This window comes from Micropterus dolomieu, linkage group LG04 (genome assembly GCF_021292245.1).
Source record: "Micropterus dolomieu isolate WLL.071019.BEF.003 ecotype Adirondacks linkage group LG04, ASM2129224v1, whole genome shotgun sequence".
Taxonomy (NCBI): Eukaryota; Metazoa; Chordata; class Actinopteri; order Centrarchiformes; family Centrarchidae; genus Micropterus; species Micropterus dolomieu.
The window spans coordinates 3,784,652-3,803,508 of NC_060153.1; the positions used below are offsets into that span (position 1 = coordinate 3,784,652).

Below are 18,857 nucleotides of genomic sequence, written 5' to 3' on the forward strand. Positions count from 1 at the left end.
GGGGCCTTAGTGGTGCCCATGGCTTTGTCCAAATGACTCCACATTCACTTTATTTGAGTGCCCAAATATAGTGTGTGCTATGCTACGCTCAAAATTTGTCCACAGCATGTACACTACTAACAGTTGTCCACAATGTGTTGGATTTTATAGATGGAGAAATTAAAGCTGTGTGACATTACACCTGTCAGTGATTAAACATTATGTGATTTACTATATCTACTAAAGAATTAACAAATCACTGTTTATTAAACAGGAAATAGTGAATGAGTGATCAAGGGAGCAATTCTGGTTTATAACTGACCTCCAGGTGGAGGTGGAGGGCCGGCTGACTGCCCTTGCTGTTGCCACCCTCCTCCAACTCCTCCAGCCCCCTTCATCCTACTGTACAGTCCTGCAGCAGATTCTACCTCCTGTAAGGACGGGAGGACAGACTTTGGATTGCAACATGAATATATAGAACCAAGATGGCTGATAATTCACAAAAATTCTCAGTACAGACATGCCAAAGATATGTGAAAGAGTGATGCCATTACATCATTATCACCTTTAAATGTTCTACTCAGTACCTATCTTGGTCATAGTTTAAAAATATTTGCCAATACATTGTTATCTGAAATTTTAAACTCTCAAATATCAATATCATCAGTACCAGTCTCAGTTAGGCTATGGTCAAAAGTACAGAGCATCAAAAGATGGCAAATGTCTGGTCTGTCAAGTTAATGTACATTTTTTTTTGTTAAATGACAAAGGAGATCTGTAGAGACACATCTCCATTAAAGAATGGTATTTTCTTTGAGTTATTTTGGTATCAAAACATTTCATATGATATGTCAAATGGATTTACTGTTACAATAGATTAAAATGGCATCTCAAGAGTCAAAACCAAACCACTCCAACAGCTGCATTTACTTCTCTACAGCTGATCTGTGTGTTCAGTATGCTCCAAACAAGTTTCAATTAAGTAACAGATCACTAAATATACTATAGTCACTGAGCTGGCAATAAATAACATGGAATTAGAGCACCTAGAAATACTGTGGAGAAACTACGCCACAACGATGGAGGTTTGAGAAGTTTCTGTGGATGTTTTGTTACATTTTGACTCTGGCTCACCATTAAAATCCATTGTAACTTTTGTGATTCCAAGATGACTACAACAGCTGTCCTCTGTGAAGGAGCAAACTACAGACAGAGCTGCCTTTTAAGCCAACAGGTGAAATATTTTATACTAAAACCGACTGCTAGACATAGAGAGAGAGATAAAAATATATGATTTGTGCAATCAGAGCACTTTCTGAAAGTCAGATCAGAGGAATCCCTGTCTTATGTGTGCAACCGTTCCATCAGAAATCAGCCACTGACCCATAAATCCACAGGAGTGTGTGTGTTTTAGTCCATGTCTCATTAAATAGTAAGCCCTTCATTTGCCAGAGTGTCAATTCCTCGTAAGCAGATCCCCGCGTTGCCTGGGTGGGAAATCACCGTGGCGATCTAGTGGCTGTGACAGTTACGGTAACTGGGTAACGTAATAGGTTGCTGGGCGGGAGAGGTCTGTAGAACACATCTGATACATGCTAATTCCTGTCAGCCACATCCGATAGCACGGCTAACATTCACCACATCGTCGTCGCAGCTGAAGACTGATAGATCCAACATGGTCAGCATTCACTGCACCATTGCCCTCACTAAATACGTACAGATTTGAACAGTGATGACGTATAACGTCCGTGGTGGAGACAATGCATCATAAATGAGCTGACATACTGTAGGTGTTTTATTGCTGCTTAAACTGAGTAGAGAGGAGTGATCTAAGTATTTGCAAGTCAAACAGAGCTCACAACAAACAGTTCTTCTCTGTCCTCTGCTACATACACAATGAGGATCCTATCCTATTAAAGAGAAACTGCCATTTAGTTTGTACTGCTTGTACTTGTTTACAAGTGAAACTAGCAAACCAGACCGGGTTCATACTACAAACAAAATCATATCACTTTTACTAAGTATTCTATTTCACTGTGCCCTGACATGTACATCACGTGTCTGGATTACAGATGAAGCCCCCTGTTTTAAATAATGGCTGCAAACTATAACAAATATCGTTCCATTTGAGTCTTTCTCTTCAGCGCTGAAGGACAAACTTTCTACTTTGATAAAATCTGAGATCTGTACTTGAACTACATGGGCAATGAGAAAGCCCAAAGACAGATCAACGTAGGCATCTAATGTTATTTAGTGTATGAATGACAAGAAGCTTCTTCTTTAAATTATTCTATGACTGTATAATATTAGTATTGTTGCTTTTTTTAGTTTATACAAATATATGCTTGTTTCTTCTTCTTTTAAATGTATCTGTCTTTTTAGTCATTTTCTTCATCCCTACTACCTTTGTTATGCAAAAAAGTTCAATGAAAAATGTAAATTAAGTAAATTAACACTCATTATAATGTAGGTTCACTCCATGCTAACTCTCAAGTAAAATAGAGCTTTTTATGTCCTGTTCAGTAACTGAAAGTACATGGTTGACAGAAGAATCCCTTCTGAGGTGGTCAAGTGTGTCACTCTGAGCGAATTGTGTAACTTACTCCAGCTCCGTCAGAGAGGACAGGGTCAAACAGGCTGTCGAGATAACGATCCATCCCTTTCTGAGGCTCCAAGTCTGTGAGACAAGAGGACAGGAGAGCACTTCATGGCCTACTAAAATCAGAAATAATGTGTGCGTGCACTCATATGTTTGCTTAAATATGTACCTGGACCATCAAAGCCAGTTATGGCTGAAGATATGACATCGTCATTCATGTTAAACCCACCACCCAACAGGCTTCTGTAAAAAGGAAGAAAAAAACACTCAAGTAATTCCAACCTCTTCATCAGTAATTAAGCCAAGCAGTGGCAGACAAAATACTCAGAACCTTTACTTAAGTTCAAGTACGTAAGTATTATCATCATGTAGTTAAAGCATCAAAAGTAAAAGTACTTGGCCCCTGTGACTGATAAATCATCATATATTACATTATGAGATTGTTAATATTGTTAAAGCTGGGGTGGGCAATTTATTTCAGAAGCATTTTTTGTTATATTTGTTGACGTTCTCACACACACACACACACACACACACACACACAACAATACATCGGTATGCTGAAGGAAGTGGTTTGATTTTTTCAGTTGGATACTTTCAAAATCTAGCAGTGTCTTGCTAGTTTCTCCAAAGTTGCCTACCCCAGCTTTAATGTTAATGCATCAATGCATAAGTAACATTTTACTGTTAGTAGCTACTTGAGGTAGGTTGAGCTAGTTTTAACTACTTTCTATACAGTTTGGTAGTTTAGCCCAGTGGTTACCAAATTAGGGGTCAGGACTCCTCCAAAGGTTCACAAGATAAATCTGTGGGATTGTGGGGCGATTAGATGGGGATTAGATCAGGCAAGTAGTGGTTTGGGGTAGGGTTGGGGTAAGTCTTAAGGAAATGAATGTAAGTTAATATATTGTCCTCTGAAGTGATGGAAACACGACGGTGTGTGTGTGTGTCTCACATGCTGGCATTGGCCCGCACTCTGGTTGGTTCCTGTGCAGAGATAATGAAGTAGCTGTTGTGTTTGGGGAAGTCAGCAGAAAGCTCCAGGTCTGACATCAGATCCAGAACATAGTCAGAGCCTTCCAGCTCCACCCACTGAGCCGGCTCCTTCAACAGCACCGACCAGCCTCGACGGCCCTCCACCACACCCCTACACACACACACACACACACACACACACACACACACACACACACAGACACACACACACACACACACACACACACAAAAATCCAGTGATACTCTCAAACTTAAGCATGTTCATGTCAACAATTCCATCTAATTACTCCTGATTGGTTTCAACTTCCATGTAACCCAATCCATACACAGTATTTAGTCTGTATGTTTTACAGTAAGATGATACCTGTGTTGTAAGATGTCTTTGGCCATTTCTTCTCCTGTCGTCCAGGAGTGTAGAGGACACAGGAAGGACACACCTGAAGGGGGAAAGACATGAAAATAACTTCTGACATAGCTTCTGACATACAGTAATTAGAGGTACAATTGGGAAATGCTGTGGGGTATTTTTTCCATCTTATAATGCATTAAGAGCCATTTCAATCAGGTTAGGAAATAATTCCTCAACTGTAACAATTACACAAAGTTGGTAGCAACTTCCCCTTTCTGTCTTTGAAGATTTACACAGACACCAGCAGCAACAAACAGACATAAACACAGCCAGTGAACCAGAGCGAGTATCAGGTGTTGTCTAATCCTCAGTAGACTTGCCAAAAGGCCGGCGGACAGATTAGCTGGATGAGAGGAGGGAATGAGAGAAAGACAGATAACTCTTCTGTGCTGAATAGTGCACACTGACTGATTGACTGGGCTCAGGTAAAAAACACAACAAAAAACACAAAAAGGTGAGGTTAGGTCAACGGGAGGGAGTCAAAGTCAAAGGGAGTGAAAATGTACAATACACATTACATTGACGTTGACACATTTTGCTGTTTTGTGTTTATAATGCTATGCATATGTAAGCATTGTGCAGTGTTGTGGCCTGTGATTTAGATCAGTCATAAAACAAATCTTTTTAAGGAAAAGACACTAAAGGTATTTAGACAAACACAATGCAAATCAAATGCAAATTAAAAAACAGCTCTCTATCTGTTATGTTTGTTTGGGTTACATGTGTTGTGTTTGTGTGTGTGTAGGTATGTGTGTGTGTGTGTGTGTGTTTTCTCACCATCGAAGCAGTGTATGTGCAGAACAGTGTGAGCTTTCTTGCGATTGGCGGTCCACTCTAGTAGACAGGGTGGGTATGTTCGGACATACTCTGGCCCTACATTCATCTGCTGCAGAGCTTGAAGCAGACGGTGCTGACACACACAGTCGTAGCCCTCCGGCCCATAGTCAGACACAAACCTACAACAACAACAACAAGCACAAAGAGAATGAACTACTGAAATCGTGTATAAAGATCACAGGCATGCACAGAAAAGCAAGTAATAAATGTACTGTAAAATTAAATACAGAGATGACCAGTGATGTAAACATATGTCACTGTCTGACCGTGTTTCTTACTTCAGCAAGTACTTGGCCTGCCTTTGCGACGGCAGGAAAGCAGAAAGACAGGAGGAGAGGAGAAGCCAACCACGCTCTGAATTCAAAATGTTAGGATTCCTCCACACCTAATGGACGGGAGAAAATGAAAGTCAAGAGATGAAGTGCAATAACAGTGGAAGATTCAGTGTTATCTGGGCTTTCATTTCTATCCCATCGGCTAGAAAAACGACCTGGGCCTCACCTGATTGGCTACCTGAGCCAGGATCTCATCTCGGAGGCTGGGATTGGCAAGTCCTCTCTGGATGATGTAGTTCCCAAACAGATTCTCCTGAGCCCCATTCAAGTTAGGATCACCCATAAATCTCAGTATCTATGAAAACAAAGACAACAAATACAGACCTTAAATTACACCTATAAAGGTCTTAGCTTTTGACATTATGCTGAGGCTGCTTGCAATACATCGATATATCATACTTGAGAATAGTCAGTGAATCATTATGTTTGCAAATGTTGTAAACACTGTGCACATGTATTTGATGTATATCATGAAAGAAACAGGCTTACAACTTGTAGATTTCACATAAAGGCTCTTCAGAATTCTATTACCAGAGCTTCTAACAGGTTTTAACCCACAAAATAGCTAACCCTTTTTTAAATTGAGTTTGTTAAATCAGCTTGAACTACAGGAGATGTGACATTACACTGTTTAACAACTGACATGATGGTCCTGGATGCTGGAGTTTCCCAGCAGCATGTAAATGCAACATGTACCAGAATGAAAACGTTCAAGGCTCCTTGTTTTAGCTCCTCATCCATTCGAGTCAGAGAACTCTCCAGCGGGGCTGTCAGCATCCCAAACAACGGTTCCTACAACGTACACACAGACACACAAACACACACACACACACACACACACACACACACAGACCCACAGTGCTTAAGAATGACACAATGACTGTTTACATAGTTATACGGATGGAGCACTGCAACAATACTGCCCTGGGACCAATGAAGTTGGTCATCAAAACCTAAATCACCAAGGTTGATTTAGGTTTTATTCACATGTTCAAAGAGTTTAACGTGTATATGCTCTTTGATTGTTTGTGTAGGTGTGTCTGTGTGTGTGTGTGTGTGTGTGTGTTTACCCTAAATATGGCCCGGATGTAGTGTGTCATGAGGTAGTTGTTGATATCCAGGGGCAGGGTCAGCTGGGGGTCAACCTGAACCTTTGGGGCCTGGACCACCGCCAAGCAGTCAGAATGCAGCTCTTCACCACCTGTACACACACACACACAGACACACACACACACACAGCAGCCCATGTGTCATCACAGAAATACGACATTAAATATTGTTGAACCTGCAAACAAGGTGGAACATATCTGTTGATGGAAGCATATTTATAGCACTTACTGACGGCAGATCAGTGTGTAGTTGTGTGTGTGTGTGTGTGTGTGTGTGTGTGTGCGCACACCTGAGGCTGCCTGTAGCAGGGCTGCCAGCTCAGCAGGGATAGGCAGTGTTGTCACATTCACCACTTCTCTATTGATGCGATCCTACATGCATTGAATATGCATCCAAACACACACACATACACGCTTATATTACACACTAATGCTACATCTTCTTCTTTTCACTCAAAATGAGGCTCACCTCCCTCTCAGATGTTTTCACTTTATTTCATCCTTCACTCACCTCCTCTGCTTTCCTTGCAGGCTCTACCACTGTCTGACAGATAGACAACAGTATCACACTTCACACATTTGTTCATTTCTTATTCATTGTTCAAACACAAATACTGTAAATGTCCCCAGAAGTCTCCCCGTTCACACAGACAAAAACACAGTGTGCATACCCTCATGTAACGCTGGCGGTTGACGATGAGCAGCACGGCGGAGCGGAACCTGATGAGGTACTTCCTCCTCAGAGCAAACTTTTTTCTGTTCAGAAAAAGCAATAACCATGGAAGATAGATAATTCACACAGACAATGATAGAGAGCAGAGAAAAGTTTGAGAAAGAAGTTGAATGAGTTGCATTCGAAGTAAACATTCTGTAACAAGAAAAACACAAATATTCCCCATGAAACATGGCACGACATTTTGCTTTAACCTACGCTTTACAGTTTTTTTTTTCTCAGTCGCTTTGGTGCATTTCTCGAATCATCCTTAACATTTGCAAAACAGTAAGTGCATTTCTCAAAACAGATAGTGCAAACGGCACAACACAGTGGATTACCTGCAAAAGCCCATAACTTGCTCAAAATCCTTAGTCTATCTCTCAAAAGCAAATCTTTATGTCATTGAACTTGTCAGTGCCATCAGAACGACAAGTCCTTGTGTCTTGTTTATGAACAAGCAAGTCAAAATGTTTAGCCATCTTGTCAATATAACAGTGTACTCTGTAAGTATTTTCTGATGTACACTCTGGCTAAGATTTTGATGACAATGATTGAAAATGCACAAGGCTGCACTTTCTGTGTCTGGCAAATATCACTTTCACCAGTACAAAGTTATACATTGCAGGAGAGAGGACAGGAATCACAGCTATGCTTTTACTGTTCGTACTGTAATTTGTTACAGAGCATTGTCGTAAGAAGAAAAGAAAGAGACAGGACTGTTGCATGGGATACAGTACATCCCTTTGGCTGACGTTCCGGTCTGTTGTATCACAGATTCTCTTCCACATCACAACAGATATCTTCATCAATTCGGGGCACATTTACAAAAAAATTCAAATAGACATGTATAGAATGTCTATCTATATATTCATTCATATATATACATACAGAAGCCCTAATCAAATATTCTTTTACTCCGTTTTCCTGTGATAACGGGATAATTTTCTTGTGATTTTGAGATAACTATAATGGTAATTATAGTGTGGTCCATAATGTCATTGATTAGCTCACTTGGTAGAGCACAGGACTTAAAGTCTTAAGACTTCAACAAAGTTCTTATGAAAAGACTGTTTCACATGCTCACATTACTCTAAAGCACGTGCTGGACTCTGTGCGTTCTTGGTCCACATCCATCAACCTATGGACTTGTCATTTCCCCATCATTCCCAGGCAGAGGAAAGACCTTCTCATTGTGCTCACTGTGTATTGTTACTGTTTACTGGTATTGAGTATTGGTATGGAGTGTTGCTATTGTGATGTTGTTGTGGTCTATTCTTACTTTGTTTATGGTCCTTAAGAAACAACATTTCGTTTAGCTTGTAGTGAACAACGGTGTGGATTTGTGCATTTTATATTGAATAAATTTGGAGCTACTCTAAATTCCTTTCTCCTCCCCAGAGAAGAAGGGGAGGGGTCAAAGTTGCTTTCTTTAAGTGCTATCCCAACCATAAAACTGGCACCTTTTTGATTCCGAAGCTGATAACGCGGGGCCTGACTGTTAAACTGACAAAGGGACACGAGCCAGCCATTGGCATCTCCCTGAACAGCCTATCAAAACTGGCCCCCCCACACACGTTTCCGTGGCAACTGACCTTATTCTTTGTTTTATTACCACATCAAAAAGGAAAATCCCTGTCTCACCCAAGTGTGACATGGTCCAGACACTGAACTTTCAATGTAAAAAGACTGCAGTCTCCAAAGACTCAAAGCATTTAATTAAATCTTTAGTTACCTGATTACGTTTGCCTCTATTTGAGTAGTTACGTTAACTGTTGTTGCTATCTGTTGTTTATTAGTGCTGAAAAGAAAGTTACTTGTGCAGTGTTTTTATTTTCAGCAAGACACTCCTTCATCAAATGTAATCAATGCTTGTTCATAATACTTTCCTACAAAATTCCTTTAGAAATGATGACAAAGGAATGTTTTACTATACTCTTAATCGCCAGCTTGAATTTAAGGATGAATCAACAATATCCCCGGTTCCTAAGGAGAGACGATCTTTGATTTAATCCAAGCTTTCCTCACGTAACCTGCGCTCCCCCAAGTGGACGAAATAAGTATTACATGCCCTCATCGGAAATGCCATTAAATGTATAAATATCCTGACCAATAATGTGACAATTGTTTCCTGTTACCAAATGCCAAGAACAGTACAACCGTTCAACCATTGAGGTTCGATTGTGGAAAATGTTTGATTATAATACGTGCAAATAGATTTCTTTTCTTTAGACATTAAGTTTAGAAAGGCAGTCCCTTGGGAAACCTGAGACGCCCCCTGGGGAACCACGCCCCAGGCAGGAAAAGAGCGACACGCGACCTCGCTTCGCTCTCTTCTCTTCTCTTCGCTGTTGGCTCTTCCACCCTGCTCGGCCCTCTGGACGCTTCGGCACGCGCAGCGTGCCTCGCCAGGCAACGCCCAGACTCGGCCAGCGAAACAAACAGGCCTTTGTTCGCCTGAAGCTACACACCTGAAGTGCCGCGACATCGATCTGCCTTCAGTTTGTTTTATTTTCTTTATTTCTTTTGTTTGTTAAAGTTATAAGTCCGTTAAGTTACACTGGACTAATTCAGGAACGACCAAGTTCCATTTTAAGCCTTTTTCGTCAAGCCAACTTCACCGAGGTCAGACCAAGCCACGTGGTCTCGCCAGCTACAACGAAGGAAACCTGAAAACAGCCGAATTGCCAGACGGAGGAGGCGTTTTCAATCAGACACGGAGAACCCCGGAGAATCCCTAGCAAAAAGCCAGGATCGGGCAGCTAGCGTGGGACCCGTGCAACAGGCCAAAAGCAGGCTGTCAACAAGCAGTAAGACTTAACACACGTTCTGTGATCAGATGTCCATTTTAACTCCTAAATTATAGCATTAGTTTACTTTCATTAGCTCTTCTATGCCGTATGAGTCAAATGCTTCCCACAATCGAACCTCCAGGCTCATTGTTCAGCAAATGTTTATGTTCCCTGTATCCAACCATCTTTTTATCACCTTAGTTAGAGAATAAATTCACTGTAATATAATCAAGAGCTGTGTGTGTTGCCTATTTCTAGTTCCTGCCAAGAGAATTGACCCTTTAGATATGAGACTGACTGATTTAAGATAATTGAGCGATTATTAACTAACTGATCACTAGTAATAATTGTATAATTATTCAAAACTACCTAGAAGTCCGGAGACTCTAGGATTATAACAACTCCGGTGGTGCCCTAAAACGAGGAATTAAATAAAATGATTTTATGAATCTTAAAAATTCATAATTGGGTATCAAAGTGCTTTTATGATGTGCACAAGTGACGAGATGATGTGGAGGTTAAACAATTAGTTTTGAGAATTTCAATTCTGATCTGAGAAATGCACCAAAGCGACTGAGAAAAACTGTAATTAGAGCAGACTGCACAATTGGTGAAGCAAGAGTTAGTTATAGCTTTGGTGCGTGATGTGTCATTTCTCCAAATTCATCAAAGCTTGACCAACAATCTGAAATATCAATACAGATTCAAGATGTTTGAACTTGGGTTTATTGCCAATTGAAGTGCCCTCATTAAGCCAGGAAGTGAATTTTTACACATTCAAATAAAATCACGTGTCCAGGTTTTCGTCAGACTGTCACTGAGTGAGAAATCACCTTTGATGGACGACCACAGCCTGAATCCTATGGCCTTGTCTCGTCACATCAAGGACAAAAAAAGCAGGCTGTCTGTGCTTTGACTTGTTTGGATCTTTGAAAACAAACACTAAAGCCTACATTCCCATGATTAGGCATAAAACTCCAGACCTAAGTAGGATAACACGCTGCCCGCCTTAAAGAAGCTAAAGCTAAAATAGAGCCTAATTCCAGGAGAAGACTGATAATACTAGTGGTTTTACACCTGAGCATTTGGACCAAGGATGATTTTTGAATCATCTTTTTGAATTTTTGTTCTTTGTTTTCTACATTTCTTAGGAAAAACAGAATAATTCCCCATTTTTAAATATGCAATAATTATCAAATAAAACAACCCTGATAGTAGCTGAGCTGTTCTCTGTATAGCTTGTATGTTGCAAAAGGTTTAGTTTAGTTAATTACATTTATTTATATCAAGGACAAAAATACAAAATACATTTACTTTAACATTATATTACACAGAGCCAAACCATCATCTCTGATTGACCAACATATGCCAGACACACACGCACAAACACACTTACACGCAAAATCACACTTGATAGGAAATTTCAAAATAGTATATACATACTGTATATGCAAAGTTATAAAAAACAGGTGGTCAAAATGGCGAATTAATGCTGACAAGCCTGAAAAATCCTTTTTAAATTTACGGGCAAAAATATGGAAAACTGTGCTGATTTTCAAATTGACGAGGAGCTTATTCTATTCTTTAATGGCTTAAATAGAAAAGGCAGACTGTGCAAAGGAAGTATTTGCTCAGAGCGGAGCTGAGCAAAGCTCTCCAATTGTGGAGGCGCAGCATTATTGATTATCAAATGCACTAAACGGAGATCTGAAATGAAATTGACTTATTATATTTGATACAAGACTAACATGATATTATGCCGTAATGAAAATTCATAGCATTCAAATATGTCTTAGAAGCTTTATCTGTAAATGAATTCTAATTTTAGCCGTTATATTTCAATACATGGGACATCTTTTGAATATGCAGACCTAAGATGGAAACCTTTTTATTGACGCACTGAGAGCAGTCAAGTAGGTAAGACTGAATCAAATTTAGAAAATTTACAGAAAGTTAGAATTTAGATGCTGGCCGCACACTAGAGGATAATTGGCTGGTCAGAACCGATTATCGGCCCAAACAATCCTGTAGTGTCAGGGGTTTACAGATGTTATCTTGGTCAACCAGATAGGAGACATCCCAATTTTGACTTGTGTATATATGTATATGTAACATGTTTTTATATTTATAATTTGAAATCCGGGAGCCACCGATCACAAACCCTGCCACGGCCAATGAGAGTGAGCTCACAGGGAAGCGTCACCAAGGTATTGTTTATTAGCTTGCACTATAAAATGTATAAATGCTGATTCCCTCGTCTCAGCCATGAGTTCGTCTGTTCATCGGTTCAATTTTAGTCTCCTTTTTTTGTTTTTTCTGTACAAAAAATAGCACACACAACTGCAACTAGTTAACAGCAACAGTCTACCTCCATGTTTGTTTATGTCTGAAGTCATATTTGATATTGCAAAATTCTGTGAGATCCAAAGTGTCTGAAATCGCCACTCTGAAATTGTTTTATATAAACATCAAGTGTGTGGTCCTGCATCTTGAATTTCTCGTCTGGTGTGTGGCTTCTTAAGATTAAAATAATAAAAATCAGATAATTCTGTCGTTTTGTCTGTGGTATCACTCATTTTAAAAATCGATTAAGATTTGAAAATCCTCCTGGTGCACAACCAGGCATTAGAAAGTACTGAGTGAGTCAGTGTATCAGTAGCTTTGCGCAGGTCAAGGAATATGTCCTCAACCACCCCTCCCTTATCAAAGAAGAGGCATCCCTTTATTTTATTTGGCTTTACTTTTTCTTCAAATTTAGAAACCAAAAACGCATCCAAGTTGTTGACCTCAGGTGAACATTACCTGCACAGGTATCCTCTGCATCGAGCTTTAAACAGTGTCACACACTGCCGTAATTTGGTAAATTTCTTCCGGGCAAAACACAAGCGGGTGTATCTCTGCAGCGTCATGGCAGCGATGTTCAGCAAGCGGTCACGCTTCCCCTCCAACAACTGATACAGCTCCTCTTTCAGGAAAATCTAACACACACACACAAACAAACAAATATAAATTAATCAGTATTTATTTCTTATATATGATTCATTTGACCTTATTTTGTACGTGTGCGTTACTGAGAGAGCTCACCTTACTGACTCCCAGCTGATACGATCCGTTCTTGACCGGACCGAGCTTGTGGAGCATGGTGACACAGTTTTCTCCATCTGCAGGTGGAAGATCCCTCAGGCAGAGAAGGGCTTTATACCTGTGTGCACATACAGTACATACACATACAGCAAACACAAATTTAAAATGACAATGAATGAAAATGAATTTTGAAGCAAATATGAATCTGTGAAATGCAAAGCTTGCAACATGTGTCTTAACTCTATGTTAATGTAAATCTTACATTATGGTTGGCTGTGAATCTCAGACCAAGTGTGAGGCTAACTGGTATTCTAGTTGTGGTAGTTGTATGTTTTTGTATTTAGCACTTTTAATGTGAATAGTATAATTGACTGTGGATGACTCTAAAACTGTTTTTCTACATTAATGTAAGTCAGACTACTTTGGCAGCCAGTGGTCAGAGGTGCTGTGAGATCAATTGGTTTCAGTTGCTTTCCTACTGCAGGAGCTGGCAACTACCAGATGGCTATTTCAGCATGAAGAAATTGGAGTGTGAATAGCACTCTTGCCAGAAAAAGCCAATATTTCAGGCAATTTTGAGTTGTGAGCTGAAGCAATTCTTTTCAGGACATAAAGCTGAACAGGAGGCGGAGACAGTCTGTACTAAATTTTAGCTTACATGGTTCAATTATATATATATATATATACATTTCTCCTCAAATACACTTAATGTGAAGACTGGTAAGTAACCCACCTTGATAGGAAGCTGCGAAAGTGCATTCTGATCGGATATCCCTCCTTCCTGATATGGATGGTCTCCATGATACCAGAGTAATGTAGTTGAGTGCTGATCAGCTCCATGTCAAACACTCCAGGCTCCTACACATACATATGCATGCATACAAATAATACACATGAGATGTACTGTATATTACATATTAATTAAAATGCAAAAAAAAACAAAAAACACTGCAAACCTGCACACATCATCCAACTTGCAAATATACCTTACGATGGTTTGGCTTCATGCATCGCACAAAATAAGGGTTACACCTGTCACAGATAGATGAGAATGAATAGATGGATAAATTAATGTATGATTTGTCCTGTGCAAGGAAGTCAAGTAGATATTGGTAGGGCATGGCATAGTTATACAGCTGCAGCTACTTATTATATGCAAATAACCTGAAGCGGAACAAGCGGGGGGGGGCAGAGGGTATTTTTTCAGGAGTTTTAAAAGCATGCAGCCTGTCTGCTGTATTTCTGTTACCCTCACTCTCATAACAATAAAAGTGGAGGGAAAAGTGCCACTGTATAAGGGCCCAGTAGAGGTCCTCGCCCCCTCTGCAGTTAGCCATTAGCTCCGCACCTGCATACAACAGACTGATAGATCTCTAGAAGCTTCTTTTTTATTTATAGAGACATGACTGAACTCAATTAAGCAAATAAAATATAATACGGTATGTGTCACTCCCTCTTGTACTCAATAGTCTCTCTATATATATATCTTGCCGTATCTCATAGTAAATTTCGGACACTTACAGTGTGACTCATCATCACCACTGACAGGTTTATTATTATTTATTCATTTTATTTCTAAGACTTGTTATTTATTCAACCATCTATTGTGTATAATTTGTGTATATAACATTTTGCATAAAGAACTACACCTTAATCTCATTATACAACCCTGTGTTGTAAAATAATAAATAAATCTATTGTACCTTGTACCTTTTACCTTGTAGGTGCTATGTCACTTAAATATACTTTAAGTGTCTGCTTTCTCAGGAGCATAGCATACAGTTAATGTGGGAATGTATGAGGGCACTACATAGTGCATACATTTTATACTCACATTATATTTGGACACTCAAATGAGTTGCAGGAAGGCAATTGTAATACTGTTCAGTGGCAACTAGGGAGCAGTTTCAAACACAACTTTGCCCCTTTCAGGTGTATTAGAGGTAATAAAGGTTAATTGAGTGTTACTCCAACCTTTCCATCTTCTCCAGCAACTCTTGCAAGCTGCTCTGGAACTTTGCGCTGACGGTGTTAGCCTGATAACGACGAGCCGCGCTGCTGCGCCGCATGTTAGACCGCTGCTGAGACACAGACTCTGAGTGCTTTAAGAAGATGCTGGATACCATCTGTAAAACAACAAAACACAAGCAAAGACAACAACACAGAGGACAAAGAGGTAAGTCAAATCATGAATAATCAATGTCATATAATCACTGGATAATATTTGTAGTATGTACTATTGAATATGAAATTATTTCACAGCAGAATTAATAAAGTATTTAAAATATAAAAGCATGGGAGTATTGTAAATATAAAAAGTTGAAATAGTAAGAGAGAGTAAGTCAAACTGTATATTTGCACATCTCACTCTATTCTTGCTGTGGCTGAAGAGGTCTAAAACATCCTGGCGGACCATGTCAAAGTTTTTATCCAAGAATTTGTGCACCTGCACCGCAAATCATTAGAAAAGTGTTAGAACAAAATTCAAGCCAGGGACATGTGACATCAGATTCAACAGTAGACAAACAAAATCACTAATCCAAGGTGGAGAAATTAGTATTAATAAATTGAAGGAATTTGATCTTGAAAACAACAAAAATTATTTGAGGGGTTGTTGAGGGGGTGAGGGAGGAGAATCAATTAGAACAAAATGTAGAACTAACAGAGGTGAAGTGGCTTTGGGAGATTGGCTCTTGAGTTTATGAGGTCCCTAAGGACAACAATATATTGTATATAGGCTTGAAAACACAAGTAATGATGAGAAGCGACCTGCATCTCTGTAAAATTTAATTGAAAAAGTAATTTTAAAGGAGCAGCGTGTAACTTGGCATCGTGGTGTGAGAGTTTCAAATGAATGAAAAATGAATCAAATGAAAATTTTAAACCAATGGCTCACATATTTTGAGCTACTTTGCTTCCTTAACATGTCTTCTTTCAGACTAGTGGGGGACAAATGTCCATTCTACTGCAACATCTCCTGCCGCTACCAATGTCTGCACCATATGATCCCCGGTACCGCTGGAAAGCTCTCTCTCTCCTGCATAATGCTTTCAGATCCAAAAATAGTAATTTCCTTTGTACCAGCAACCAATCATGAAAGTCAATTTCTGACATGATTGGTTAAGATGTGTCACATGGTGTACTTTAACACTTCCTGATTTAGCTTTCCGTGGGTGGCTCTGTCTGTTTCTGTCTGTTTTGTGTGCGTAATTGTGTCTGTTCAGACATGTTGTTACTCAGTAATTAGAGGAATTATAGAACATTTTATTTAAAACAGGTTGAATATTGTTTCTTTATGCCTGTTTACAGTATTTTTATATAAAAACATTTTAGTATAATGTTTCAACAAAATAAAACAATAATTTTGAACCTGACTTAATCCAGTGTTCAGATTTCAGTTCTTGAAATAGATGCAATTTAGCGCATATTTCATTTGATACTGCCTTATTTGCATATTTAAACATAATATTTCACAAAACCTATAATACAAAAAAATATTGTCTTAATGTAAGTTATCAACTAGGAAAGTTTCATGGTGAAATCTACTAGTTAGATTTTTTATCCTATTCACCTGCAGTGTCTCGCTTTACGTCGGAATGTGGAATCAACATGGACACTAGTACAAAGATGTGTTGGATTAGCATTATCAGAGCTACACAACGTGCAGACATCTGCAATATTTTATAACAATTTAATTTCTAAATCCAACAACAAAAAGGCTGTGAAAACTAAAAACTTTATATAATATATACTACCCCTGGCAAAGTTTTTATTATTTGTGTCTGTTCTGTATACTTCCTTATGTCCCATGTACACTTTATTCCTCTTTTTGAAATAAAAAATTCAGATTATTCTGACAGTTCAGTCACTGCACTCGCAAGCCCGCAGGAGAAGCTACGGTGGTGGTACACGCTCTTTTCTCTTCTTACTTCGAACAAACCAGACAACTACTGCTAGTACTACTACTTCTCCTTGTTTTTCATACGTATTCATTGTAGAGCAGTTTGTCCATTTGGGCTACTGTAGAATCATGGCGGCGCAACATGGCAACTTCAATGTAAGGGGATCCACGGTGTATAGAAATATAGACAGAAATGCCTTTTCTAGGGTAATAAAAACATAATGGTTAATTATGTCCGGGTCTTTATACACATGTGGAAACATAGCTATGTATTTTATATTGCATTTGGGAAGTGGAACCTCCCACACAATAGATAGATAGACATATTAAGGTAATAATGTTTTGTTGATGTAAAATATCTTAAATTGTTACACAAACAAAATGACAAAAAGGAGTTTTAGGAAAGAAATAAAGGTGTACCTGATATGTGACCTTCCCAGCGTAGTGTTTCACGGTGAACTCTGGCAGTGGCATCTTTGGCCTGGCATATAGCGGGTTGTTTCCATGGTGATAGTGGCACTTCTGAAGGAACGTGTGGTCTGTTGCCTAACAATGATGGGAGACAGCGAATGGCAGGTGAGCCATGGAAACTAAATCTTTACAGCACAAACACATGTTGCTTGTGTGCATTCAGCAGATTGCCTCAGTCAGTTACTTGAGTAACACCGTGTTCATATTTCACTTTGAGCATCAGAGACACTTCACAATACGTTTATCTCAATATGAGCTCAGTCAGCTTCTCACATTAGGAGCCTCGGGAATAATGATAACAGCAGGTAGGCAATTAAGTGAGCATGTGGGATAGTTTTATATTGATAGGAACTGACTAAAGTACACTTCAGTCTCCTGCTGCTATGAGAAATCCAATAAGTGAGATTTTTTTAAACTCAATTTCTTTTCAAAAATGAGCCATTATATATTATGTAACTTGAATTATGTTTTATTGTGTATCGTGCAACTGTTTTTTTCACAATACACCTAAATAATGTAAGATTTCAAACTACACATGCTCACCACAGGAGTCTGATTTTTGTGCACTTAGAGAACAAGTTTTTGATGGAGGAATGAATTATTAATACCCTGTGCTTTAATCAAATACTGTTATTAATGTGTGTACTAATTACTGTGTATTAATAAATATTATTTTCAGTTCACTTCAATTAATATCAGCTATGTTTATTGTTTATTATTAAATTTGAGTGATTTCTCATAACTTTTGGAATTAATAGTTTAGTTCAACAAGTGATGATGTACCTGAGGGAAACCACATTGGTCGTCCAGTATGCGCAGTATCCCATGAGGCTTAGCAGCGATGAGGTCAAGACAGGCCTGGTTGTGGCTGAAGGGCTGCTGCTGCCATTCGATCTGCTCGCGCATGTATTCCTCCTACACGCACAGCACAAAAGTTCATCAGGTTGGTGTATATAAAACTCTTCTAACTAACCCAGGTCGCATTGATGTGATGTTGTGCAGGTCAAAAGATCATACAGCACGTCATGTTTCTACCCTATCCCCAACCAATTTTGGACAAGCTACGATATACTGATTGACTTGTGTGTGCGCGCAGTGTCGGGCAGTCGTTACTAGTTTAACTACATTTCTCAGTAGCTTGGTGGTAGCGTCGCTATTTTCTGAATCAAATAGCTTTTCAGTAACGAAGCTCTTTTATTGTACGAGTAGCGCGGTAGCTTCTACACACGCTACATTTTCCCAAGCATTTCTGAAGGATCAGTAAGTGACACCACCGCCGGTGACATCACGTATCGATCCTTGGGCTGATGTCTGCGACTTTGCTCCAGGGGAGTAAAGACACGCGCGACTGAGTTTACTTTCTGTTGTGATAGTTATTGTAATCTTGTGAGAAGGATCAGTGCCTAGCCTGGACTGCTCTTCCTCTAGTGAGGAGGAAACTTTGATGTAGTGGCAGAAACCTGTTTCCATGAGATGAGTTTCTGTGTGTCTGATTTAGCTCTCTCTCTCACACACACACTGTTTGGAGCAGGTTTTTAGTCTTTCTTCTATTGCTCAATATAAACTAGGCCCATAGCCTACTGTGTGTGCCTTCATATATATATATATATATATATATATATGTGTGTGTGTG

General features: G+C 39.3%; 1 protein-coding gene across 4 annotated transcripts in view; it reads right to left on the minus strand.

The window, feature by feature from the left end:
* The window catches only part of myo15ab (myosin XVAb), a 35,422-nt gene extending 16,802 nt beyond the window's left edge, over positions 1-18,620 (minus strand). For 2 of the 4 annotated variants that reach the window (XM_046048137.1, XM_046048136.1), the window contains exons 1-21: positions 18,008-18,620; positions 17,174-17,299; positions 15,221-15,298; positions 14,827-14,978; positions 13,839-13,884; positions 13,586-13,710; positions 12,853-12,970; positions 12,571-12,746; positions 6,936-7,020; positions 6,776-6,808; positions 6,555-6,636; positions 6,226-6,356; positions 5,852-5,947; positions 5,322-5,450; positions 5,099-5,205; positions 4,761-4,939; positions 3,939-4,011; positions 3,534-3,725; positions 2,748-2,821; positions 2,583-2,656; positions 302-410 (exon numbers count right to left, since the gene is read on the minus strand). In XM_046048137.1, the coding sequence (XP_045904093.1) occupies positions 302-410; positions 2,583-2,656; positions 2,748-2,821; positions 3,534-3,725; positions 3,939-4,011; positions 4,761-4,939; positions 5,099-5,205; positions 5,322-5,450; positions 5,852-5,947; positions 6,226-6,356; positions 6,555-6,636; positions 6,776-6,808; positions 6,936-7,020; positions 12,571-12,746; positions 12,853-12,970; positions 13,586-13,710; positions 13,839-13,884; positions 14,827-14,978; positions 15,221-15,298; positions 17,174-17,299; positions 18,008-18,130 (2,308 nt within the window). In that variant the 5' untranslated portion in view covers positions 18,131-18,620. Of the gene's footprint in view, positions 1-301; positions 411-2,582; positions 2,657-2,747; positions 2,822-3,533; positions 3,726-3,938; positions 4,012-4,760; positions 4,940-5,098; positions 5,206-5,321; positions 5,451-5,851; positions 5,948-6,225; positions 6,357-6,554; positions 6,637-6,775; positions 6,809-6,935; positions 7,021-12,570; positions 12,747-12,852; positions 12,971-13,585; positions 13,711-13,808; positions 13,968-14,826; positions 14,979-15,220; positions 15,299-17,173; positions 17,300-18,007 lie in introns of those variants that run through there. The other 2 variants (XM_046048139.1, XM_046048140.1) reach the window with 2 other exon arrangements.
* Between the last annotated feature and the right edge of the window lie 237 nt (positions 18,621-18,857).